The sequence below is a fragment of the Anser anser genome (assembly GCF_964211835.1).
Source record: "Anser anser genome assembly, chromosome: 21".
Lineage (NCBI taxonomy): Eukaryota > Metazoa > Chordata > Aves > Anseriformes > Anatidae > Anser > Anser anser.
The window spans coordinates 3,793,656-3,820,955 of NC_139742.1; the positions used below are offsets into that span (position 1 = coordinate 3,793,656).

General features: G+C 44.2%; 1 protein-coding gene across 1 annotated transcript; it reads right to left on the minus strand.

Moving 5' to 3' along the window:
• Window positions 1-2,620: 2,620 nt before the first annotated feature.
• Window positions 2,621-26,381, minus strand: TNFSF8 (TNF superfamily member 8). The gene is made up of 5 exons (XM_083806911.1): window positions 24,847-26,381; window positions 22,711-24,712; window positions 17,307-17,352; window positions 9,444-9,515; window positions 2,621-9,067 (listed from the first exon to the last, which is right to left on the minus strand). The coding sequence occupies exons 2-5, from the start codon at window positions 22,903-22,905 to the stop codon at window positions 8,670-8,672; spliced, it is 711 nt and encodes a 236-aa protein (XP_083663037.1). The 5' UTR covers window positions 22,906-24,712; window positions 24,847-26,381; the 3' UTR covers window positions 2,621-8,669.
• Window positions 26,382-27,300: the final 919 nt, after the last annotated feature.

Sequence of the window (27,300 nt, forward strand, 5' to 3'; positions counted from 1 at the left end):
CCCCCTGCAGTGCTTTTGTTGCAGCAATAATCCCCAACTGGGAGGGCAGCATCTCCTCTGCTGCCGAGGACAAGGACACCCCTAAAGCACATTATTTACCCATGCTGAATTTCTTGTAGCAAGCACACGAAATTTGAGCAGCAGGGATGCTTCGTTGGTCATAACGGGGAGCACAGCACCAGGACTGGGGCTGATTCCTGGGGCTCTCCTCCAGCAGAGGGGACCTGGCACGAGGCTTTGCCACCACAGCCTCCTGCCTCTGGGGACAGCCAGGCCACCTGGATATTTTGTGCTCGTGTCTTGGTCTTTCTGTGGTTTTGACCAGAAATTCCAGCCTGGTCTTAGCAACTTCTGCTGATAACTGTTTCGGTGAAACTGGTGCTTTCCAGAAAAAGAGAAAAAGTGGTTTTGTTGAAAACTCATGGCTTTCACTTTCTGGGACATTGTTTTACCTTGTGGGACTGAGCCCTGCAAGCTTTGGGGAAAATTAAAAAAAAAAAAAAAAAAAAGAGGGGAAGAAAATCAATTTCATTTTCTTTTATGAGAACTGGCCTTCTTTTAAAGGCTGGTTGCCTTTAACTTCACCTGTGTGTTTTGACTGTCTGGTAGGCACCTGCTAATAGAGAATTGAGAAACAAATTTTCTTCTTCTCCTTTGGATCCTGTTCTTTCAGAAAAAAAAAAAAAAAGGAAGGAAAGAAAAGGAAAGAAAGAGAGACAGAAGGAAATAGAAAGGGAAGGAAAGGAAGAAAGAAGGAAAGGGAGGGAGGGAAGAAAAAAGAAAGAGAAAGAGAGAAAGAAAAAAAAGAAAAGAAGAGAAAAGAGAAAAAAGAAAAGAGAGAAAAGAAGAGAAAAGAGAAAAAAGAAAAGAGAAAAGAAAAGAAAAGAAAAGAAAAGAAAAGAAAAGAAAAGAAAAGAAAAGAAAAGAAAAGAAAAGAAAAGAAAAGAAAAGAAAAGAAAAGAGAAAAGAAAAAAAAGAAAAGAAAAAAAGAAAAGAAAAAAAGAAAAGAAAAAAAAAGAAAGAAAGGAGGAAAGGAAGAGAAGAGAAGAGAAGAGAAGAGAAGAGAAGAGAAGAGAAGAGAAGAGAAGAGAAGAGAAGAGAAGAGAAGAGAAGAGAAGAGAAGAGAAGAGAAGAGAAGAGAAGAGAAGAAGGGAATGATATGAGTTTAAGCTTTCCTTAATACAGTTTCGCGTCAAGCACAGATGCACATTTGGTCTTAGAAGGCTGAGAATATTTTAGAATTCTGAAGGATAAATCAACTTGAGCCTATTAAGTTCTGAAAACAACTAAAGGATAAATTTTCTTGCTATTAGAAGTCAGAAGTTTTGCTAATGAACCAGAGCGGATTTGAGTCTGATGGTTTATGTGTTGGTTTATGTGTTGTAGTTACTGTTGTTCAATGCATTCATTGTGTCCATTTGACAGGTTGTGTTGCAAAACCAGATGATTTCTACAGAAACACAGTGTGTAAAGCCAGAGTAGCTGAATGATCTCACAAAATTAGTAGGCACTTTATGACTTGGCTTTTCTTCATTCATGTTTAACTACTCAATCTTTCATGCTTTAGCTTCCACTGCCTACACTTCAGTTAAGGATGGTTCCTCCCCACATTTACTCACTTTCGCTTGGTTTTGTGGATGGTTTAGATAGCAACAGGAGAGAGAACATGTGAGATAGACTGTAAATCCCCTAAAATCAGCTATGACACCTCAACTAAGGGACATTTGAGTCACATCTACTTTGGGAACGTAATAAGAAAAGCCAAATTACAGTGTGTCATTCTGACAAAATGGCATAACCTAAAATGAGCAAAAAGGCTTATTTTTTCCCTAAATCTCCAAAGAATTCATTCATGGTTACTATGCTCCATGATGATTGCGAGCTATGAGATTTTAATCTGATCTTTAAAAGCAATGGGACATTTATATATATACAGCATGCTAAGAATGATAAATGGAAAACGTGTGAGAGCTGCGGGCAGTCTGTGGGGACAGGATGGTGCCGGGGCACAGGCACCATCTCGTCCTTCACCTGTTAATGGGGGTTCAATGGGAGGGGGGGTCAGACTTAAGCTGGCAGTCTCTGGTAGTTGCTGCTAGTGAAGCCTGTCCTTGACAATAACATCTTGGTGAGTCTGATATAATAAATCATATTTTTGTTTCATTGCAGTCCTGCCATTGGTAAATCTCAGACTTCAATAAAACAAAAAAATCACCTTTTGGATTGTACATGGTGTGTCCCTTGTGGTATTGATTATTTATAAGGCTATTTTCCAGTTTCTTTATCTTTTACAAGTGAGTGCCTTTGTTTGATCTGCACAGAATTTACAGTAAGAAAACTTGCAGGTTGATTCATGCCTATTTTGTTTTCTTATGCAAATTTATGGTTGTTATAATTTTCATTGATAGTTTAATTTAAAGTTTTAAAAAAACAGCTTAATAATTTTTTTGATCTTTGACTCTTCAGTTCCTGTTATCCTTGGAGTGACTTTATGTAATACCTAAACAAAATGCACACCGAAGTCCTTGGTGCTTACTGAGTTTTACAACCTTAAAGTTGAACTGAAATTATTTGGAGCTCAAAAAAAAATAAAAAATTATTCAGTAATGAAGGATCAAAGTCCAAGGAAAAGCTCAAGTGACTCTTTACAAATATTGGCACCAGAAAAAAGCACAGTAGTGAATTGTTCCTGTAATGCCACGATCCGAAATTGCTCAAGCTTCTCATATGAAAGCACCTGAACTCCTGCACTGTGTCTCTTCCTGTTTCAAAACACTCAAGTATTTAAGTGGCGGTGTGGTTTCAGAGCCTCCTGGTTGCCATTAAACACCTGCTTGTAGGGAAGTGTACAGTGCTCCCCTGAGCCAGAGCACGAGTACTGAGCACTTTCCAGGACTGGATTCCAAACCTTTAATTAGCACCCAACTAAAATGTTTTAACCAGTCAGTCTTCATACAGACATTTTGTTGTCAGCAGAGAAAAGCAAAAATTTGCAGAGCATTGAAGGACCCTGCTCACTTTGTGCAAACTTCTCTGCCTCTGCGAACTCGCCGCAGGCTCGCAGCTTCTCTTACGTTTTCAGGGGCCAGATCCGCCTCTCATATTCCCATTGTATCACCCCGACACTGTGCTTTCAGGCATTTTCCACCCAGATGTGTTTGATTAAAGACACGCTGCACTGCATTATGAATCAGACGTGTTTATTCAGGAAAACACTCCCTCCCCATCCCCAACTCAATATTTAAACTGGAATAATTAACAACATAAAAAGAAAAAAACTACGTCATTTTACATGATACAATTATTTTGACATTTCATGTGTCTATTGCTAAAGCTCCCGATGCACTGTCTCACAACACAGTCAGGTTTATACATGAAAAAATACCCTTTAAATATAAAGGCTCTGATATTCTGCACACAATCTGCTTGCCAAAGGCAGAAGTTCTGCTCTTCTACCACTGTCAAGCTTGAGGAACTCCTTGAAGCCCCTGGAATTTACATTCATATAAAGTATTAAAAAACTGCATATTCTCATTTTTAAGCATTAAACTTATTATTCCTCTTAAGCGTAAGCTTTAGAAATACCTATTTTTAAACTGTTGCATATGCCAACACACACTCACATCCTCAAAGTTAGAGTATCAATAGACCTCATTTAACTGTTCAATCAGTTTTTTTCCCAATTCTTCATGTTTCTGCGGTTTCCTTCCTTTTTCCTCCTTTACATTTCATTTTTTTTCCCATCCAGATTTTTATGAGAATGAAGAATAGAATCAACAAGGGGAAGAAGCAGAATAACAGAAAAACAAGGAAATACATAAAACTGCAGGTGTGAAAAAAAAATATCTAAAATACTTAATAAACAGTTTTAGGTGAACAAATACTCCCTTCAAAACTTAAATACTGAATTGGTGCCTAATTCCAAAATGTTGCTCCCCCCATCAGTTCTGGACAAGTCCAAGCAACATGCACTAGTGGTAGTGAAACGGCCTAAGTGGGAAAGACTTATTCTTTTTTGCACTCATACATCTAACAACTTACTCAGTTGGCACTGGCATTTTATCTTACAAACATGCTCTGCAGGAGAGCCACAGGCTTTCCAGGAATCTCACCCAGCCTCACAGCACAGGTAGTGCTCTGCTTGGAGCTGTAGATAGTGCCATAAATTATCAGGCCACAGATTAAATGATCGTTTATCATCTCATCTTGAATGGAGCTGTTGAGAGCCAGGGCTTGGTGGACTGAGTAAAGACTCCGTCACCAGTTGACAGTGTCTAAAATAGGCAGCTAATTTGGGTGCTCTGACTCACCACCTGGATGTTCTTGCTTCAAGACAGCTATATAGGGAAACAGGGATCCTAAATTTAGATGGTGTGGACATGGCTGAAGGGAAATGGTGTGCCAATATCTGCAGGATATGGCATCTGAGGAAAAACTGATCTTACTCATGGTCTACGACATCCTTGTCTTGCAGCAGAGGAGGGTGGTTGCTGCGTACAAGCAGCCCAGAGGTGATGGTGAGTGTGGAGGGGCTGAAGGCTCTGGCTGGGATGCAAAGGTCTCACAGCAGAGCCTGCATGCTGGGGGCTCTGGAGCTTCACCCTCCTTGAAGGCATCTGAATTTTGGAATATGCTGTGCCAGCCTTCTTTGGTCTCTTCCCTTTTCAACCCCAAATCTTCAAGCTCATGGGACCACTTCTGAAAACAGAAATCGGGGGGTCCTAAACCTGAGCTCCCCAAAACATTTTTCCAAGACTCCGTATCCTCACAGCCCATCATGTGTTCTTGCAGTTGAGCCTATTACAACCATAAAAAGCTGGAGCTGGAAGAGGTTTTGAAGGTCACTCAGTGCAACTCCTGCTGTCACAAGTGTTGCTTGTAAGAATTTGCGTCGTTACAGTTGTTCCTCCTATGGAAGATGCCTTTGCTTTCCCTTGTTCTTCACACTGAACACATGTTGTATCACTTCCACTTTGGAAAGACCTGTCAGCAGGCGCAGTTAGAGGTCCCCAAGATCAAAGTCTTCTTATTTATTTTGCTTTTTGGTTGGGTATTTGTGCTGGTTAGTCCCTTTCTTACTTTAATTGCATGACAGGGTACTTGAAAAGACATAGACCTGCTTGCACTTTTCATATCTAATACTGAATTATGAAGAATAATATTCAGAATATAAACATGTTAATTTAAGAGCATGAGCTAGTGGCTGTGACTTCTGCAGAATGTTGTTTGCTCTCCGAAGGAATTTGGGTACGTAAGAGGCATGCGGAATCAGGCAGTTACTTGGTAGAAGGCCAGCGCGGCATTGATCCAGGTGAGGTTCTTCAAACAGGACCATTCATTTTTGGGTAATACACAGCCCCTTGTTTGGCCCATGGCACAGTAAGGAATTTCTCTCTAAGTGACTAAGATTACTTCCCTGTGGGAAGTGTGGAAAAACAAAATGAAACAAAACCAGAAGTGAAGTGAATGCAAAACTCCAAGTCCATCCATCAGCGCTCGTTCAGCCTAACTAGTGCATGTGTGTCAGATAAGCCGTGACCTCATTTTCAGATCTGCACTTTGAGGAGTTTGGGTTCAGGCCAATTTCACAGGAGGTGTCAATGAGCCCTGTGAAGTGTAATTGCAAGCCTGAATTAAAAGCCTCTGCAGCTTTGGGGAAGTTCGGATCCAACTCTGTAACCTCTGATATTAAGCTTGATTTGATTTTGATTTGCTGCCCCCGGGTGAGCTTGGATGGAAGTGTATTGCATTGACTTGACTTCATTTAAGTTCCTATGAACATTTCCTATAGCAATTAACAATGGCCAGAATTAAACCCAGTAACACGTACTTTTTCTATCAACCAGGATTACAAATAACGGCACATACTAACTCCTGTAGACGCTTCTTCCCCAAGCAGAACATGGTTTAAGAGTGCAATTTCTTCGGTGTCTGAGAAGGGCCAAGAAACCTCATCAGAGCAGACTTCCTTGTGAGATTGCTGCAGTTTCCTGTTTCTGGTCAGGTTAGCAATAGAGCATATGCACAGAAAGCCACAGGTTTGCCACATCTGAGGACCAGTGGAGGAATTTTCAAAATTTCTCCATCCCTTCAGTGCCTTCAGCAGTTGCCCTTTGCCATGGACTGGGGGCTGTGGTGGGGCACCAGAGCAGGCTCTGCTGCTGCCTGGGAGCTCCAGCGCTTGGGGGAGGGCAGGTCTGGGCGATGACCCCAGCAGCAAAGCGGCTCTGCTGCCAGCAGGGAAGCTGACACCACGGGAACAAGTTCTTCCCCAAAGTGTTGCTGTTGCTGAAAAGATGTGGTGGTGTGTGTAGGATCCGCTTGGATTTTTTTTTTCTTTTTTTTTTTTTTAAGTATTGTTGTCAAAAATAGTCTGCCTCAAAGAACAAGGAAATAAAAGAAGGAAAGTGATGAAACAGTGAAGTGACGTAGAGTCTGCCAGAAAGTAAGGAGTCTGTGCTGCTTGGCTCGGGGCCCTGTTTCAGTGAAAGCTATTTAACATTTTTATAACTGATGGCAAAATTGCACGCTATTAATGGGCCCTCTTTATGGCTCTAATTTATTCTTATTTCTCAGAGGCAATGAAGTAGAGGCCAGATTGCTTTATCCTGCGGTATTAAAAAGCCTGGGGCTGAGAGGCTTAGCACTGCTTTGTCAGGATTTTTCTCCATCTGGCAAAATAATAGAATAAAATCATCCTATGCAGAGAGCTTCTTTATTATTTATTTATTTTTTTAAATAATGGGCTTTCTCCTTCAATTCAAAGCCTTCAGGGAAAGGCAGTAGTGGAGGGAGTAAATGCATATTTTCATTCATTAGCTGTCTTTTTGATATTCAGGAGCTGACTCCTAACTGCCAGACTATCTTAAACTTCTCTGAGTATTAGTGGCGCGTATCGAGGTGGAGGCAGACAGAGGTTAAAAACCCTGTTCCAAGATGGGAAAGATTTACAGAGGCCAGGCGGGTAAGGTGATCCCAGTGGAGGTTACAATGTCACAGGCAAGGCAAGGGAATTCTTATAAAAATAATTTTCTTTTCTTTAAGGGGGAAAGAGAAAAAGAAAACATGAATTTAGTTTTCTTTTTTTCCTTTTTTTTCCCCAACTATAGATAGCAAAGGAATTTTTGTTTTCATCAATGTCTGTCAAAACAGAAAGCAGGTATCCCTAACAGTGAATGAGCTTGACTGTTCATGATCCTTTGAAAGGTTTTTGTGTATTTTGAAATCACCTGGTCAATGGATTGAAACCTCAGGTATGTACCATGAGTTTCCAGTGAAATAACACACGTAGGAAATCACTTCCATGAGGAGTAATTTGAGTGTGCTAACACAAACCGTTCATCAGATAAGCCTGAATAATAAAAGACTTCCTGGGTTTCTGATGCCAGAAACTGATTTTTTAACTAAACTCATGACTAAAAGGTTTGGTGCAAACTGTTCACTCAGCTTAATCGTTCCAAATAAAACAGGCCTTAGTAGGACCTCAGTGATGAAGAGAAAAAGGAAAGCATGAGCCCTTTGTAACTTTTTGATCCCTCCCCTCACTTTAAGAATTACATATCAAGTAAAAGTCTGTGTTACTGAAATTCACAGAATAAGAGGGCCTGAGATTATTTTAAGTATACTTAATTATCTAAACTTTTAACTCAAAGAATATCAAATGACTTATGTCCACTGGACTGTCTGAAATCATCTTTGGGGAAGTCTGAACCTCAGATCTAATTCTCAGATTTTCCAGGAGTGCAGGTCTTTGGGTGTGTTTACACACCGGCATGCCATCGTGTCACTCAAGAAACTGCCAAACAAGCAGGACAGGATTTGAGGAAAATATATCATAACAAACTTCTTTGTTATGTGGCACAAGATTATTATTTTAATATTCTTTATGGAAAAGTCTAAAAGCCCCAGGTGAGAACAGAGGCTAAGCATTCTGCATATACAAAGTCTCTGCCCCAAAGAGCTTAATATTAAATAGAAAAGATGGATAAATAGTGAAAAGGAAGACACTTGGAACTAAATTGCATAAAGTCCATAGCAGAATGCAGCCTAGAAATGTCTGGAGAGTCCCAGATCGCCTACATTCTGTCCCAGTGTTTTAGCTACTAGCCTGGGAGTCAGCAATTTCCTCATCTTTACTTTCTTTGTTCTATCCATAAACCTGCTCCAGAGTTGTGGTTGCATGTTCTAGTTGAAAAGAAAGCCTTAATTACAAGCTTTGATTGTTAGTTAATTTTTTTTAAAAAAGACATTGCAAATGAGTATTCCATAAAATTTAGACAAAAGGATTTCTCCATCTCCTGAACACAGGCACCTTGCCAGCAGCACATTAGCCAAAAAGCCATGATATTGTGTACTCTTCCCATAATGTGGTTGCATTTTGGCCTGTATTTGCACAGCATTGTTTGGAGGAACCACTGGCATGTCTGTGGGTTGTGTGCGGGATAGTCCAACACCAATCCTACCCTGAGCCAAAGCAGAGCAACCCTACATCTGCCAGGTGTGGGTCTTGTAGTTCTAGATTTCATTCTGGGACACAAAGTTCCTTGTTTACCCTAGCAATGAGGTAAGATAGGAAACATGAAACAAGGTATAGCCTAGTAAAAGCAGGCTGCTGTCATTCAGAGAAAGACAGAGAAAGTCTGGGCAGCAGTGGAAAGTCAGAGAACTTCTCACATTTCATCACTGTACCTCAAGACCCCAAGAACATTATCATTGGGAAGGGAAATTTCATTCAAGAATTTAGGATGATTAAGTGTTACTGATATCCGGTCCTCCACGTTCAGGTACGTCAAATGGAGCTGGAACAAGGTCTTGAAAGTCTTTTCTTGACACGTGTCTGATGCACACAATGTGGATAATGTTTGCCGGTTGACTTTGCCATTCACAAGGAACTCTATCTTGAGGTCCGTGGGGCTGTTTGAACAGTTGGCAAAATGAAAGTTCAGGTGGCAGTAGATCAAGTAGAGGCCTTGTTGCCGTATCACCAGCTCTTCGCTCTTGCACTGGATGTCTTCACATACACCCTTCCCAACCAAGCTCAGTTTTGAACCGTTTACTGGACTTGACACTAGAAAGAAAAGCATGGAAATTGTAAAATGAGCTGATGAACTCCACTGAGCTAAATTTAAATTTATGGGATGTGCAGCAAGGTATTTTCTAGTAAATCGAGACACCTGCTCTGAGGTTGTCCCATAGGAAACTCCCAGAGAGAGCCCTGGCCTGGTGGCTGAGAGCTCACAGGTGGAAGTGGGGTGCTGAAAAGTCGCACGGACTGTGCAGCCCTTCGGGAAAGCCAAGACAGGGAGATGTGGTTAAAAATGGCCTTCTGCAATATTTAAGGGAAGTGGAGATGCATATTTGTGTGTTTGCGTGGGGAAGGTATCTATTATTTCTTTTGAAGTTAAAGAAAATACTGATGTGATCAGATAGGGCACCTCACTGACCTCTCATGTACGCAGCGGCTCCCTTGGTCGGGACATTCTGTAGGATTCTTAAAAAGTCTTCAGAGGTGTTCCCTGAAGGAAACAACACGTTAGGTGACCGCTCCTGATTTCTTAGTACTGTAAAACATACTGTTGGCATTCGGCATCTCTCTTGTTGGAGCCGGGCTATGGGCAAACCGCACAGCAGCAGCCAGAGGAGTGCGTGTTTGGGAGCTGGTTCCTGCACCTTGGCTGATACCACCTAACCTGCACGGGGCTGTCATAGCGCCGTAGCTCCCTCGGTAAGCTTTTAACACCCTACAGTGCCGGCAGGACGCGGTTCTCGCTCCAAAACGCCGGCTCCCCTCGGGCCGGGGCTGTCCCTGCGCTGGGTGCGCGGGGCCGGCTCCCTCCCGCGGCCGCGCCCGGCACTGCCGGCGGCTCCGGGGCGCCCGCAGCGCGGCCCGGTGCCACAGCCCGGCCCTGCAGCCCGGCCCTGCAGCCCGGTACCACATCCCGGTGCCACACCCCAACACCACATCCCAACACCACATCCCTGTACCACATCCTGGCCCTGCATACCGGCTCCTGTATCCCAGCTCCTGCATCCCAGCTCCTGCACCTCACCTCCTGCATCCCAGCTCCTGCCTCCCAGCTCCTCCCTCCCAGTTTTGCATCCCTGACCCTGCCCCCTTTCCCCCTGCTGCTTCCTTTCCCATTTCACCTCCCTTCCAGCCACCTTTCACTTTCCCATCTACTTTTCCTAAGCCTCTCCTCCTTACTGAGCATTGAATGCATGGCACTGATTATTCCTCTTTTATTCTGTGATTATAAAGAGCAGAGTTAGTACAGCTCTGTGTAGCCCACATGCCTGTGGATGCACAGACAAGATTTAGGATTCAGAAAAAGAGTGTATCCCCCATGGGGCAACCAGGCAGGTGGGTGGTTCTTCCTCATTGCATTGACCTCTCCTTATTTACATCTCCTGGCCCTGCTGATGCTGGGGAAGGAGCAGCTCAGATGGGAGATTGGGAATTCCCTGTGTTTTATTCCACAGCTGAATACAAGAAATGCAATATGAAGAAATTTCAGTAAAGCCCAACCAAATTATACAACCCTATCCCAGGGAACACAAATCATCTCTATTTTCCTGTGACTTCATTTACAAAATTGGTATGAGTCACCCACCCAGAAGGGTCCCTGAAGGACCAGTTAATACACAGAATTAAACATCCAGGACGTCAGATGACATATATCTCGTTCCTTACATGAACAGTATAGAAGTTTACTAAATACAGAGTGAGTCAAGAATCTTAACTTTCACAGAATTCCTGAAACTAAAGGTACAAGAAAACACAATCTCCAGACCCTTACAGTGTCTGCTTAGCCTGATTTTTCAGAGATGCTTGGTCAGGAGGATAGATAAATGAGGGAAAAGTGGGTCCCACACACAAGTCCCACTGATTGGTGATTTGTAACAGCGTCCCCTTTGCACTCGTACTGTTGGAGGAGGTTATGTATGTCTTGAAAGAACTGTAATCTCTCTCTGACTCCATAAGCTGAAACACTTTTGAGGGGAGCAGGTGTTCCCTGCTCTCCAAGAATGAGTAAATTGTGTATCAAAGTCCCTTGTCTGTGCTGGAAATCCCCAGAGAAAAACCAAAGCCTACTTCTCTGATGTTAGTCATATCAACACAGTGTTTTAATGAGTGTACAGAAATAAGGAGATGTAGAATTGAAGAAAACTCTTCTGACCCTTATTTCAGGCTAATGCAGATACAGTGGTAGCAAGAGTCTCTGGCAATGCACAGCCAGTGCCCTGAGCCCACTTGCATTACTGATGTCCTGCAGGAAAGAAGAATAGTTTTAGAGAAACCCAGTGCCATTTCGGGGCTTTACCCTACAAAGCAGAAAATCCCCTGCTGCTCAAGCAGACCTTGGAAGCTGCAGCCCCACAACTTGCTAGGCAAGCAGAAGTGCTGTACCCGCATGCAAGCACCTTGATGTTGCCAGGAGCCCCATCAGCCCTGAGCTATCTCAGGATTTTCATGGCATCACTCAAAACCTACCCCTCACTCATGTGGCTGTGTTTGCACTTTCAAAGCTGTACTTACATCCATTGATGTCAGCAAGTTTTGTACATGTGTGTTTAAGCCACTTGTTTGGTGACATCAGCTGTGTTTCTGAGAAGGCAAGTTATGGAAAAAAATGTATAAAGACATTTCCTGTCCTCGCTCCTCTGAGACAGCTTGTAACCTTTTTCTAGTTTTATTTCTCAAGTTACTTCTTTTATCTGAAACATACCAGCACAAGCCGGCAAAGACTAAAATTACTAGAGCTTCAGGACTGATCGATGGATATGTTCAATCACATTGCCTAATTGACTTTGCACTAGTAGCAGTGTAAATCAGAAGTAATCCCACAGAAGTCAATAGGATTATATCAGCTTAAAAACACTGTGAGATGGAGGAAAAGCACAGCCACAACTGGGTCTAAGTACCAAGGAGCCCACACTGGTTTCATGTCCGCTGTGATGCACGGACGCTGCAGATCAGGTTGCTTGAAAGAAACCTGCTGATAAAGGAGGCCTCGTAGCAGGAAGCCATTTAGGTTATTTTGTCCTAAGGAAGCCCTTAGGCGACAATGCACTTTTGTCTTCCTGACCCCTTTTACCATAGGATAAGCATCCAGAGGCGGCAGCCCTGAAGGAAAGGACTAAGCAATTTTTGTGTGCATTACGAAGCTTTTCCCCACCGAGCCAAAGGCGCTGTGAAATGGCCCAGTGGAGCTGCAGCCTCAATGACACCTCCACGATTTCCACCTGGGGTGCAAAATGGAAGGAGGCTTGCGTTGAAACAGCAGGACCTATAGAGGCTGTGTCTGCCTGCCAGGAGGAACCTGAGGCTGCAGGACACGTGGTTGTGTCTGAGCCAGGTCCGAGGAGATGTGGCTCCACCTGGGGAACTCTCCTCACCACTTGCTGCCTCAGTTTCCCCACCTGTGAGATGGGTATAACAGGAGCAGAGGCACAGGGCAGTGATACCAAGAGCTAAAAGTGTCATGACAGAGCAAGGCATTGCTACCCAGGCAGGAAAAGCCCCTTAGATGTTTTGTTTGTTTGTTTTTGAGGCTCCTCCTAGTACCAACCTCCCATGTGTTACAGTGAGGTTCCTCTGCAAGGCATACAGCATTAGGGCTGGCTGGGGGCTGAGTGTGGACAGGCACAAACAGGTCAAAAACCTGATCTTATCTTAAGGATAAATTAAATAAGAAAAATATTCTTAAAGGTAAAGAAGACAATAAACAGCTTTCAATCCTTTCTTACACTCTACTGATTTAAATGCTGACAAAATTAGGCAAGGTGACTTCATATGTTTCTGTCAGAGTGCTGGAGCCAGCAGAACTCGCTGTGCTTTATTTCTCTGCAGCCCCTCTGTGACACCCCACAGCTCTCTCTGACCTCCCCCCTTCCAGTTTAGGTGTTCTGTAAGCAGCTGCTGGCCGGCACTGGTGGAGGGTCCCAGCTGCGTGGTGCTGTGACAAGTGCCAGCTGGGTGATGTCCTCTCCTGGGCTCTACCTGTGGCTGCGCTTGTTGTGCATGCACTGAGTGTCTTCGGTCCTCGGGAGCCCAAGGACAATCACACTGGTCCTGGGCATGCAAAGGGGCATGAACTCAGCTGGCAGTTTTGCCTCCTTCCAAAAAATGGAGACTTCAGAAGCATCCCTTTCTTTCCTTCGGATTTAGGAATAACATCTTATGAACTCCTCATCACAACAAACCTGACTACTGCAAGGTTTTCAGCACAGAGTTTAAGGCCAAAACTCTTCAAGGCTTTCACCTGCTTGCCAGTATTGCATGGGTCACATAATTTCATGGAGCTATTTGTATATGTATATATATAATACTCCACAACTTGCATTTTTAGTATTGGAGAGGCAGAGGATCTAACATTCAGCATTTTTTGGCAATACTAATCATCTCGGTACTAATTAAATAAGCCCCTGTTATGGCTAACTGGAATCAGGCTGGGTGCAGTTTCCGCTGGATGCTTGCCAAGGAGCATTCCTCTGCAATCTTTCTGGCATTTGCAAGCCCAGGCTTGACAAAATTTTCTGAACAGAGAAACACAGCTCGTCTGCCCTGACCTTGCTGAGAGCAGACAGACCCTCATACAATTTTACATATATACGCACAAACGTGCACGTGTACTGTAGCTGATAAAGCAAAAAAAACATGGTGTAAACGTCAAGTGTCCATTTCTGAAGAACCCACTGTCCTGGGGTTTGTGGCTAACACCCTGGTGGCTTCAGTAGTTTGCCCTGGGACAATTCCCGGACAGAAGAGACCAATTTTAGGCATAGAAGGTCAGTCTGCACTCAGATATATTACCACAGTTCTGGAAAGACTGTTTGCTTCACCAGCTTCAGCCTGATTTACCCTAGGGTAGAAAATAATGTATAGGTGAATGTCACATGTATTATCTTTAATTCCTGGGACCAGATTTTTTATTTGGGAAGCTATTTCCCCTTGCAACTGTGAATGGGGTGCTGAATTTTCTTTGAATTATCCTTATATGTATGCGTAGTGCACGTGTACCTATGTATCTGCAGGTTTTTCATTTTGCGAATGAGAGAAGATTTGGTTTCATGTCTCTGTAGTTCCAAATAAAAAGAAAAGCCACCAGTCCAGGTTCACAGCATTTCAAGGGAAATGAGGCTTGGTGAGGACAGTGTGGAGAGGAGGAGGACTGAACATCTCCAGATGTTGGCAGATCATAAATTTCTCTGTGTCTTGGTTTTTTCCACCAAAATGAATCTACCAATCATACCCTTCTGGCCTGTATTGATATTTACGGCAACCTGTGATTCCATATTTATGAACGTAGATGAGTTTCTGCAGAGAAATATTTCCCCAGAAACAACACTTCACAAACATTTACTTCACGATGAATTTAATGCCTTCCCCCTGTTGCTTCAGCAACGATGGCACAGGGGTTTTCAGGAAATTGCTATCGTTTTTCACACAAACATTAAATTAGCTGACGTTGCATCTCAGCTACTGCTTGTACATTTCTGGAAACCCATCCATTGAGGACAGACAGCTGAGTCAGGAAGGCAAAACTCCTATAGATCTGCTTTAGTGCCCACTGGTGTATAGCTAATAATAGAACACAATCTCCTTGGAAATCTAAATGCAAATCACAGTGTTTTTCCTGCTTTGAGATCACTAAATTAATTCGGGGAAGTAGCCACGTCTGGACCACTGTCCCTTCATAGTGCAATGCACTCTGCCTGGGTGAGGCGCAGACGTTCCCACCTGCACACTCCTGCATCCCCTGTTAGCACCTCTGAGAGGCTTTGCACAAGTTGACCCCTTCAGCCCCCCCATTTCTACAGACACAGGGTTGGAGCAAGGCTGAGCACCCAACTGGCAACTCAGCAATGCTCAGTTTGCTTTCTCAGCCTCCTTTCAACTCAGGGCTTCCAAGTCCCATTGTGAAACAGGGGGTGCAACACCCCCCAAATTGCACTATCAACACTGAGGCTGTCCGAGGGGCAGGCACAGATGCAAACCTAAATCCACAGCCACTCCAGCCTCACCACCGTCACCATCCTGCAATATTCCTTATTTTTCTGTTCTTGCTCTGCAGCTGCGGGATGGGGCCTTGCAGCAGCCGCCGAGGCTCCCTGCTTAGAAGTCAGCAAGCGATGCCTGGCAGCGGATGACAGAGCTCCGTGCCGAGGGGCCTGCTGTAAATTACCCACTGGGATCTATTAATCAATTAGCCCCGCTTTATGCATTTTAAGAGAAAAATAAAAGGCCATTGTAATTTGCTCACACTTTAATGCTCCATTACCCCATCAGAGCTGTGCAATAGAGCCTGACAGGCAGCAAGGGGTAGGCTGATCGAGCACCTGCACACACTGCAGACAGCTTTCGGCAGCCCTTCCTGCCTTGTGGCATTTTGTTATGCCCTCCTTTGTCTTACACTAATGGCATCACCACAGATTTAGCAGCAGAATTTGGAGCAACAGGGTGCCTGTAATTGATACTGACCCAAAGGCAAAATGTTTTCTAGCTAAGGAAACATGTCTTGTACATTCCTGGAGAGAACATGCTCCTCCCGCCTGGCACCTGCCAGGTGTTGATGAGGAGAAAGAACAATTGGCACAGATTTCGAGATTTGAAAATAAATAATATTGCAATGCAACATTTTTTTTTTTTTTTTTTGCAATGTGAGACCTCTCCCTCCTACCCTGGGAATGCCAGTATTGCTTGTGTTTTGCTTTACAATAACCCTGACCTACGATATGTGCTCAGTGGCTCCTCCTCTGTCAATCACTAGACACCGCTCCGATGGCTTTCGCTACCTCTTTCTAATCGGTGGTAAAACTCAGCCATGAAAACCAGCACCGTTCTGGTGATTTCTCTGAGGCTGGGCTGGCTTGTGAGGCAGAGGCTCTGCTCTGGGGCTGCACCGCCCCGTGGGCACCGGGGAATTGCTGTCACCACAGGGGACGTGGGCAGCCAGGCTGAGGCTTTGCAACCACTTCGGTTTGCAAAGCTCCTTTTTGGGCACTTCTGGGGATGCACTAGAATGAGGCTGTGATAGGGCTGCCCAAACTCCCTTATCCAAATCTGCCCTGCATGTTAAGACCCTGCTTTATTTCTGAGGATCTTCAAGTACAACCTGAAGTACCAGAAAGCCATAGAAAAACTTAAGGAGATATAGGGGAGATAGACACAGACTAAAAAATGCACCAAGGGGACATCCTGAGGGGAGAAAAAAATCCCTCCAGTTTTACAGGAGTTTGAAAACACACAAAAATGATGGTGAGGCTGATGCAAAGTTCTCAGGAAGGGCAGTGGGACATGCAGGGACAACTTCGTGTGGTATGAAAAAAGCCCAATACAGAAGAGTCCTGGATTCATGAATTCTGCTAGTTACAGTGTATGTTGCCCAGATACTGCATTATGTCACCTGTGCACAAAAACAGAGGTGCAGAAAATATAGTTATGTAATTAAGGTTTTCTGGACCTTGATTTTTTAGATTCCTGTTGTGCTAACACCTCTAGATAAACACTCTGCTTCAGTTTTCCCATCTGAGGAGTGGGAGGTGATGCTATCTCCTATCTTCTGGGACTAAATAAGAACTCATATTTGCAAGTCAACATACTTGGTGCTAAGGACCGTAGAACCAGGAAGGCGAAAGAAATGAAATAAACAGAGCTTCTCTGATTTATGCTAAGGAAAAGCAGAATATTGGTAGGCTGTTTCTGCTAGTCTAGTTTGAAAGGTTTCTCCATTTTTGGTCTCCCTATGTCCGTACTCTGCCTGTTTAAATTCCCTGCTCCTTGCCTCTTGCTGCTGCTGTTTTCCACTTGCCTCTCCTCAACCTACCCCTTCCCTCCTCCCTTTTTCCCGCAAGCCAGTAAGAAACACATAACTACTCCAGACCAGAGGAGTTCAAGAGGAGCTCCTGTTGTTTTGAAATATGTGCTAACATGTTTACACCCAATCCTTTCAAGGACAGGGACATTACGTCCACATGTGCAAGAGACAGCCCTTAAAATAAGACCTAACAGAATGATGTTCACATCCTCTGGCAAAAATGCTCTCTTGCAAAGACACTTCAGGGCAGATTCAGAAATGCTTGTTATTTCCTTAGCTATGCCCTGGTTTCCGGAGGTACCGAGTAATTTGAAAGCTTTTTTTCTTCTTCTTCTTCTTTTTTTTTTTTTTTTCCACTGCCTTGGCTTTCAACCAAGAAGTGACTTTATGTGAAATGTTGACATGTGCATAATTGCCTTACTCACGATCCTGGGCAATATTTGCATTACAGATGAAACACTGCACAGGCTGTCAATTTAGGTGTCTTACCTTTGCGGATGGGTTCTGTGATGCCCTCTGTGGCAGGATCAGCTGCCTGGAAGAGAAATGAGAGTGGGGAGGTTATTCTGGGAGCAGGGTACACCTGTGTTCTAGTGGGACCCTACTTTACAAGTTGATATTAAAAGTTTCCACTGCATCCCAAGAAGGCACTGCAGAGCCGGGCGTTACAGGGCATATGGCTCCTACAGAGCATCCCAGCAGCCCAGTGAGGGAGTGCTGTGGAGCACAGCCCTCCAGCAACCTCTGCACTCAGGCAAATTCATCCTCAGTCATTCCACATCACAGCCTTTTTTTTTTTTTTTCTGAAAGTAGAAATCTACATTTCTGACACAGCAGTTTTCTCAGTGCTGTAAGAAATGTGTGTGGCTTCTGTTGGGGTTGTTTTGGAAGCAGAAGCCCTGAAGTTCTCCCTGTGGCTTGCAAAGCTTGGAGAGAGTACGACAGAGCGGGACTGGACACCCTTCAGAGCCAGCGTCTGGCCCTGGGAAGCCTGGCTGGATGAAAATAAAAGCTGCAGAGCCCCAGCATGGGTCTGGGAGCAGCAGTGTTGTCCTGCCTCAGCTCTTCTCCTACTTCTTGCCGAGATGTAAATCTAAAGGTCAAAAAGGAATGAGAAATTGTCCTCCATCAGCATGGCCTGAAAAATTCTCAGGAAACATGCTCCAAGTGTGAAATACGGTAGGCTTCATCTGTGGTCTAGCTTCTGTTTCAGCATACCTCTCTGCTTTCCAAACATGAATTCCTCGGGCCTGTGCCTGCTTGTGTATTTACTTCCATGCAGGTTATATCTCTAACAGCTCATAACTGTCCATCAGTACCCCCAGGGAGCAAACAAATTTTCCTGACAGCTGTGGAAAGAAACTATGAGCGCCTCAGCGCTTGAAACTCTGTGTCATGTCCCTTCGCTCACACACACTGCTAATTTCAGTATCAGGGAGTGGTTTCTGTTCCCTTCCAGGCTACCCTAAACTGACTCTTTTATTCTCAAATCCAATTACCTGGGCTAATTGTGCCATGTAACCTGGCCAGGCCCAATTTAGCATGTCCAAGGATTAGAAAGTTGGAAATCTGCTACTAGTTTTGGCAGAACATCTGGTATCTCCCAGGAGAAGTGAGGCAGCCCATGCACGTGGCAGGAGACACCATCATCCACAGTGGTCTGGAGATCTCGAGGGTCTTAAAACATGAGCGCTTTATTTTTGGGTATAAATAGAATAATGTGTGGCATGAGGAGAAAGAAGATGGTTGGACAGTGAGAGAAGTCACGCTGTGTCTGTTTCTGGTACTTAATGTTGTGGCCTTAGATGTTTAAGGATACATTTAATTAGACTTTGGCCTAACGTGACCATGCTTTCAACCACAGCTGAGGTGTAGAGCTGTGTCTGTTCCAGGCAAGCCAAAACTATCCTTTGGTCTAGTAGCAAAATGCTGCATCCGGCAGATAGAGATTGCATAGGCGCTTCGTGATTTGGGAACCTGCAATATCCGAGTCGTTCATTTTCTCTCCCCACACCCATGTAAGACAGGGAGAAAGATGCTATCTCCCCAACAAGATTATGCTCAATGAAATCAGGCAGGAAAGCTATGGCTGCTTGCAGAGAGGCTGGTAAAGTGACCGAGATGTTACTATCAGTGAGGTGCTCGCCTTGCAGCCCTCTCTCAGAGAAAGCATGCAGGATGAGGCTGATGGCACGCAGCTTGATTTGTAGCCAGGGCAACACAAAAAGAATTAAAATGAATTAACATATCATACCCTCATTTGGGAAGTCTCCCAGTGGGTGAAAACAGCAGATATTAATTTAATTTATTTTAGTGGCAAGTGACTAGGTATTCAAATAACACTTTAGATCTTGCTTTGAAATATTACTAGCATTGCTGTTTTCTCTTGTGACAGCCAGCACATTGCATGTAACGGTGTAATCTGGAATGTAAAGGGGCACATGCTAGGAGCTCAGAGAGGTTAAATAATAGAGCACCAGCTCGGAAACAATTCAGTACAATGAATTCACCCTGTCTGCAGTGATCTGGGTGCTGCTGATGAAGGATCTCAGACCTGGCAAGCAGAAGAATTTGTGTTTGCTTCATTAGAGAAAATGATAGGTGCCAGTGAAAGTCCTGTCTTTCTTCCTTCCTTTAATTACTTTACAAGAAATTTTCCCAAGCTGAGACAGACCAGTGCTGTTATAGTCACAGAACCACAGAATGGCCCAAGTTGGAAGGGACCCACAGGGACCATTGAGTCCAGGCCCTGGCTCTGCTCAGGACCACCAAAAAAACAGACCCTAAGTCTGAGAGCATTGTCTAAATGCTCCTTGAGCTCTGGCAGCTCAGTGCCATGCCCACATCCCTGGGGAGCCTGTCCCAGTGCCTGAGCACCTCTGGGTGCAGAACCTTTCCCTAACACCAGCCTGACCCGCCCCTGTCCCAGCTCCGTGCCGTTCCCTCGGGTCACTCTAACACTGAGCTCAGGACTGAGTATTTGTTTAACCAGAAGTCTCCAAAATGCGTGCCCACATCTACAAAGCCCAAGACAACGCACCCCAAAACACAGTCCCCCAGAAACGAGCCTGGGACCAGCTTCATGAGGCCCAGGGCTCTTGCAAGAGTGCGTCCCACGGGTCCCAGCAACAGAAGCTGAGGACATTAATTAATCCCCAGGCCTCAAAACTTCATTACCCGTGGCTGGCTGAGCCGGGGGGCAAAACAGACGTACTTTCGTGTTCAGTGAGTGGGAAACTGCTGGCAGGGGCTATTTTCAGTTTTTGGCCTTTTTTTTTCTTTCTCGTTTTTGTCAGGGTTGTCCACCAGAGGGGGCCATCAGGCTCCGGTGGGCGTGCTCTCGGCAAGGCTCCTTGCAGACCTTTGAAGCAGCCATAAATGAGGCAAAGGCCACGCTGGGAAGTGGCTCCTGCAGCCCCACTGCTAACGGGGTTTGTAGGGTAGCTAGCGGCAGGACCAGAGGGAATGGCCTCAAGTTGCGCCAGGAGAGGTTCAGGTTGGAAATGAGGAGCCATTTCTTCTCAGAAAGAGCAGTCAGACATTGGGACGGGTTGCCCAGGGAGGTGGTGGCGTCACCGTCCCTGGGGGTGTTCAAGGAGAGGTTGGACGTGGTGCTTAGGGACAGGGTTTAGTGGGTGACATTGGTGGTAGGGTGATGGTTGGACCAGATGATCTTGGAGGTCTTTTCCAACCCTAATAATTCAATGATTGACTCCAGCGGCCTGAGGAGGAGACCATCAAACACAAAGACCACCACTGACTCGAGCAGTCAGCTAGTGCCGGAGCAGTGCTCAGATGACTTACCCATGCCACTTGGAGGGTGACAATATGACCTCTACAAAATGCAGAGCAGTGACGGACTGTCCCAGACTTCGCTCAGAATCTGTTCATAGCGCTACACCTCAAGGCCTAGGTGTCTAATACAGCGTACCTTGCAGTACAGTGCAAGGTGTCCTGGGCTTTATGTGTCCTAATTACAGTTCTCTAGTCCTTTCTTTACTCTTCCACTGATTTTACCTCTCTCTCTCCATACATATAGACATCTACTTAGGTGTGTGTGTGTTTATCTATATCTATCATCTATATCTATCAATCTGTATATATATTTAGCAGCAGTGAACCGCAGCAGAGAAGAAGCATGGAGGCCTCATGGCCCTTCTAACAGTGTTAAGAGGGAAAATGTACGCAAAGGTCCACTATGCAGCAACTGTTCTTGTCTGAGAGGAAAAACAAAAATCACTTCCGAAAGATATAGGTAAGTGAATGGCCTAATGCAAAGTGTTTCTGCAGATGAAAGCTGGGAACTGAACTGACTTCAGCCCTGAATGTAGTTCCAAAAAATGGCACTTCCCAGGTCTGACACTGTGCTGTACCGCCTTTCTTGAAAACAAGGTGTAAAGGAAATTTCTTAGGGTGTTGGAAAATGTGGGGGGGATGAATAATGTTTCCAAATCTAACACCGTTTCCGAAGCAGCTGCAGTAATGTCATTAGTCTTTTAAATGAAAACCTTGACTCTTTCAGTAATACTGTTCCTCTGGCAACTGGTGTAACTGCATTTATCCTGATGGAGAAGTAATTTAATGCTTACTTTCATAATAACTACAAATGAAAGCCTCATTATATAGGAAAACTGTGGCAATTCTGTAATTACCCAGGCTGTTATTTTAAAGATCTCCCTTAATGTCCCACTATTTATCACTTGAAAATCCCCATGTCTCATTCTAACTGTTTCCAAACTGCTTCTCTTTTGGAAGAACGCTGATTTCAGGTAAATGACTCCTTGCTGGTACAACTTAAAGAAGTATCAGTCAAGCTTTAATGGTTTAATTTCTGGGTAATGTGCATACACAGATACATAAATTGTACAAGATCAATTTAGTAAGAGAAAATATTGTGCTGAATGAACATATTTTGTTTTCCATGGCCAGCATCATTCAGCAGCTCCATGCTGGTGCTTTCATTCTATGAATCATAGCAGAGGTGCTTCAGAATCTAGATTTTTGCGTTAAGATTTCAAAGGCTATAAAACTTCTAATGTGATATTTTACTCTGGTAAAATTTGTAGCAACGTTCCTGGTAGGATCAGAAATGCACCTTTTGTATTCACAAGCCTGTACCTCTGTCGTGGCTGGACCTGTCTCACTGATTCCCCATTCAGTCCCAGATCCTCTTTATTTTAAGAAGGGGGAAATGTCTTTAGGCAGAGGGAAGAGTTCTTTTTCTCAGACCTTGTCTCGCTTACATCCTTCAGTTATCCTTGCTATAACTATTTTTGCATTAAAAAATCATTCCCGAGAGCAAGACTGACAAAAATGTGAGGCACCACGAGGTTCCTTGCCCCATCCACTGCTCAGGGTCTTTCAAGGGAGCTCTGCTTCACTGCCTCTCATGGCATCCTAGCAGACAGCACCACACAGCATCACGCAGCGAGATGGCTCGTGTTGTGTCCATCCCTAACAGACACTGCCAGACCAGGCAAGACCAGACCAGACTATCTTGGACAGCGGTAGCTCTCCAAAGAAGTGACAGGGGATACATATAAGCCAGGCAGCAGAGAGTGAGACACCGATGTGTCTTCATTCCACTTCTCATCTTAACTAGGCTGGACATAGGGTGGATTGACTCTTGAATTATGAGTTTCCCACTTCCATTCATAGAGAAGAAATTGCATGCTAGAAATAATGTTGCCCATGGAGCAATGATTTCTTTTTTGAAAGTTCTTTTCTCTCCCTCTTTGTTTTGTCCCCTACCTTGTGTGTGTGTACTCATTACAGGTGGCAGAGATCGATCTGCTAGCTACAGAGTATTATTTGGAGAGAGGGAGGTTACATTAGAAAATAAAGAAAAAAGAACAAAAGAAAAAGCCAATGAATAAAGTGAGAAATCGCTTACCGTCCTCTGAATGACTAAGACCATGATGGTGGCTAGTGCAAAGACGAGTAAAGTGGCGAGGGTAGCGATGATGAAATACAAACATGTTTTGTTAGTGGCTCCAAGCCTCCTTGAAACGGTGTCTTCACTCACATGCATGGCTGATTCATGAGAGTCCTTCACCTGAAAAAGTGTTTGCTCTTGTGCCGAGCACATTCTTATATAGCTCTCAGGGTACTGCTCTGTATCTCCCCTTGATCAGGTTCAGGTTGCAGCCCATCTCTGTTCCTGGCAGGATTTTCCCCCTTCATCCTGGCTCATGTGATCTGGAAAAAAAACTTCATCACTTGTGGTATGAAGAAAGAAGGACCTGGGGGCGTGAGGCAGGTCGCAGCTGTGAAGAGGGGAAGGAGCTTCATGTTCTTGATCAGGGATTTCGCGACAGCCGTCTTGTATGCTGCATTGGAGGTTTCTGATGTCAGAAGGTGAATAGTTACCAAGATCAGTCCCCCCCCTCCCTGCCGCTGGCTTTCTGTGAAAAAGAGAGCTATGCAAATTTTGTTTCATTTTATACTCAGTGCAGCTACAGCTCGGTACAGTACCTCACCCCAGAGCGCTGCCTTCCTGTTGCACAGAGTAACCTCTTGTGATTCTCCGCAGTGTCCCAGCGCCGTGATCGCCGGCGCTCTGCATTCAGGCATGACCTGGGCTTTCTGTGTGGTGGCTGTTCCTCCTGCCTCTGAAGGTCTGCAGATGCTGGGTGAGATTATGCTTGAACAATTCACAGAAATTGTCAGGAAGATGTCTCTGATGCAGGATGCAAGTTCTAGGCAAAGGCATAGGCAGAAAGTGGTCACACGAAAGTAACTGAAAGCATGATGTCAGGATGTGCCCACAGAGCATGTCTGTATTTGCCTCCATGCCTTGACTTATATGCAGCTGCTGAATTAATCCTGGTTTATCCCTTGCCCACAAGCCTCTCTGTTCCAGGCTTGGTGTAGCACCCAGCCATGGGGTTTCTCACCAAACCCAATCGACACTTCTCTAACTGGAAGCACCGCCACTCCTTTCCAGCGTGGAATCGCCAGTAGTACCTAACCCTGCATTTTTTACGTGAGATGACTCCTTGCTTTCTGGCTAGCCCAACTCTAAAGACATTTCGGTGTTCTGAAAATTTTCACAGTTAGATGAACATCCTCTTTTGATTCATAACTACGGAAACCAAATAGCTTGTGTAACAGATCAGGATGACTAGGATTATTATTTGTTTTAGCTATTCCCAGTTCAGTGATATAAGGTCATCAGAATGATCAAACAGGATCTTACCAATGGTCCATCTATCTTAACAGCTTGCCTTCAGTAGAGTACAGCAACAAATGTCTTGGGAAAGATATCAGAACGGAAAAAGCAGGTAAAGTTATTTATTGAGTGTAATTATCCAGGTTCCTCTGATTTTGGCTTATGGGACTACCAAACCAGATGTGGTACCTTTCTATTTTAATCCAATTCTGCTTTATACCCCTGACAGTAAGGCGTCCTGGCATCTTACTGTTATTACTACTTAGCTTTAAAAAATTCACCAGAGCACAGCAGTACAAAAGCTTGTATAGGTTTCCAAACAGTGTTTTTCAGAGCATCTCTTATCACTGTGGAAACAGGCACAGTCTATTTTAATCAGAGACAAAGGGAAGAAGCCTCCTCTCCTGAAAGATGAAATGGTGCAGTAAGATAGTTGGTCAGGGCTTCCTCAGGAAGTCTGTCACTCAAGCCTGAGAGGTTGGATGAGGTGGATCTTCACGCTCTCAGTCCTGTTTCATGGCAGCAAACATTTTGGACAGCACCTGGAAGCAGTGGTTCTCAATCACCCTGCTATGTACTGGAAATCAGTCTTGATTTGCAAGGAAAAGAATTGCACATTCCTGAAGGCTCTTTTAACCCCTTCCAGCAGCCAGTCCTGCAGAGCTTCAAACCCATCTTTGGGAAAGCAGAGCATGGAGGTGTTCCCAAAGAGCATCATTGCTCCCTAGCAATGTGAAAATGTGACAATTGTGAAATGCAGGAAGATCCAAACTGCAAAGATCTTGCAGTGACTGACGGCATCTATTATACTTTATAAGACATTAAACATCTCTTGCTCATGGTAGAGCAGATGCATACCTCAGCAAGGAAGATGACTTGCAGGGGAGTAATGATGTTGTAGTTTTAAGAATGTCCCAGCATCTTCAGTGTCATGAGGAGAGTACTGTCCTCTGCGAGCTTGTAGGTGTTTGTGGCTGCACCGAGATATGCATGGTCAGCTCTTCATGCAAATGTAAAACACTTGTGCTAACCTTACGTCTAAGTAGACAGCCAGATACTGCAGTGGTGATAACGATAAAATGAGATCAATGAAGGCCATTAAAGGAAAATGGGAAAAGTTCAGCCCCTGTGCAAGCAGGTGCAAAGCAGATTAAATTTGGCTTGTTACTTTCTAGACTAAATTCAGTCAGCCCACTAGCATGGCACTTGAATGCTGCAGCGTTTAGTGAGCCAGCAATGCTGAAATTTGCTGGGAAGGTCACATACAAAATATATGGCAGGCACAGAGCTTCTAGTCGTGCAATGATATCATGCAGTACAGATTTCCAAGACAGCAAACACCTCAGAATGCCCCAGGTAACAGCAGGATCAACAGATGATTCCCCTTCTTTCACCGAGGAGGGTGAAATGCCTTGAATTGTCGGAGGGAAATACTGCTCAGCCGAGCCAGATGTACAGCTAAGGTAGCCAGTAGTTTTACAGCAGGAAAACACGACAGGTTGAATGGATGCTTCTGCTACTGTAGCTTTGTCTTAGGCAGTAAATAAACCACCTCACCCCCCAGTCAAATAGCTGCTCTTGGGGTAAAGTGGCCGTGTACCCTGTCTTGAGGGTGGTGATACACTTTCAGACATAACTTTAGTGCAATGCTGTTACCCTTTATGTCCAACAACCTCACTCTACAAACCCTATCATGGCAGCTGCCTGATTATGCCTGATTTCCAGAGCCCAGTTCACTGTTTTCGTGCCTTCTGAACAATGTTGCATCCATTCTCACAAGCTCCAGTTGAGAGGCTAAATAGCAGGTGCTTGCCCTGTATTTGCATTGACTCTCTAATATGAGGCACCTGCTGCATCCTCTGCTGTAAAGAGCTTTGCTTAAAAGGACAAAGAGGGAGAAAACAAGTGAACCACAAAAACAGCAATTCTAATGATTTCTTGGTAGAGTTTTCAAGTGAGTGTCTTTAGCAGAAAAATAGGAAATATCCCAGCCCCCTTTTTAATATTTATTTATCTACTCCTCTACTGAAAGGAACCAAACAAACTTACTGAGAACTGAAAACCCATCCATGTGGTCAATGGAAATTCACCTTTGACTGAAGTTTGTGAGAACTGAAAACTTTTCTGAAAGACATTAAAAGCCAATTCTTCAGAGACATGTATGTGCCCAGCTGCCACTAAAATCCAGAGGCGTGAAGAATACAAATGCCTTTAGCAGTTTCTGTTTTGATCCTCAGTGGGAACCGAGTCCGTTTCTCATCAAAACCATCATTCATGTTTACGCCCATATCGTTTAGTGCCAGAGCCTTGTATTTAGATTTCCACGATCTAAGAGAGCTCAGAATATGTACCATGATGTATCTTTTATTATCGTGTATGTTTCCTCACCTCATCCCCCCTAATTAAGGGTTTTAGATGGCAAATATGCTTTTGGGCTCGTACCTTCAAAGAGACCCTCTTAAAGAAAGAGCTCTTTGACTTTAGCTAAATTGTAAATCACTTGAAATGGAAATGCAACATCAGTAAACTGAGGTTACTGCAAAACATCATTAGTACTCAAGGTATGAATCACAGGTTTTTAAGTTTCCTCCGATGAATCATTCTCTTGTATTGTGCTTTGGTGTTATGTTTGTACTTCTCATCTCAGCCCGAGCTGAGGGAGATGGGTGCCTGGGCCAGGGTCCTTCTGCTGAGCACTCCTCACTCCTGAAAAATGCTTCAGTGCTTGATCCCGCAGGAGTAGCATATGGATCAGCAGAGGTCTGGTCCACCTTGCCTTTCATTTATTGAGACATGGTAAAGTATGTACCCTGCTAGATAGGCAGGTTATTGTGGGCGTCTCCAGAACAGTTCTGCCCTCCACCAACTTCCATCAGGGTGAGGAACTAAGAGGATATTCAAAATCCCAGTGATGCTTAATTTCCATTGAACGTCAGCAATTCAAGGATTGAGAAAGATTTTTTTTTTAAACAGTATTTATTAAAAACTGTGCCTGTTTGTGTGATCCTGATCCAAGGCTGGTCACAGAAGGAAGTAAATGACACTCCAGTATCACACTAATACTGCTGTGGTGATATTGTTGGCAGTTGCCATAAAAGAGTCTTCTGAGGGAGATGCTGCATATCTCTCATCCAGGCCTTCTTCTGCTCTTGCAACACATTGGAAGGTTTCCAAGAAAAGCAATGTTCTTTTCTCATTTTGTTTCTCCAATAAAATTACTGAATAAAAATAGACATCAGACAGTAGGAAAATAAGAGAAAATAAAAAAGGTTAGAACTGCCATTGCACAGTATTATCTCCTCAGGAAGCTAC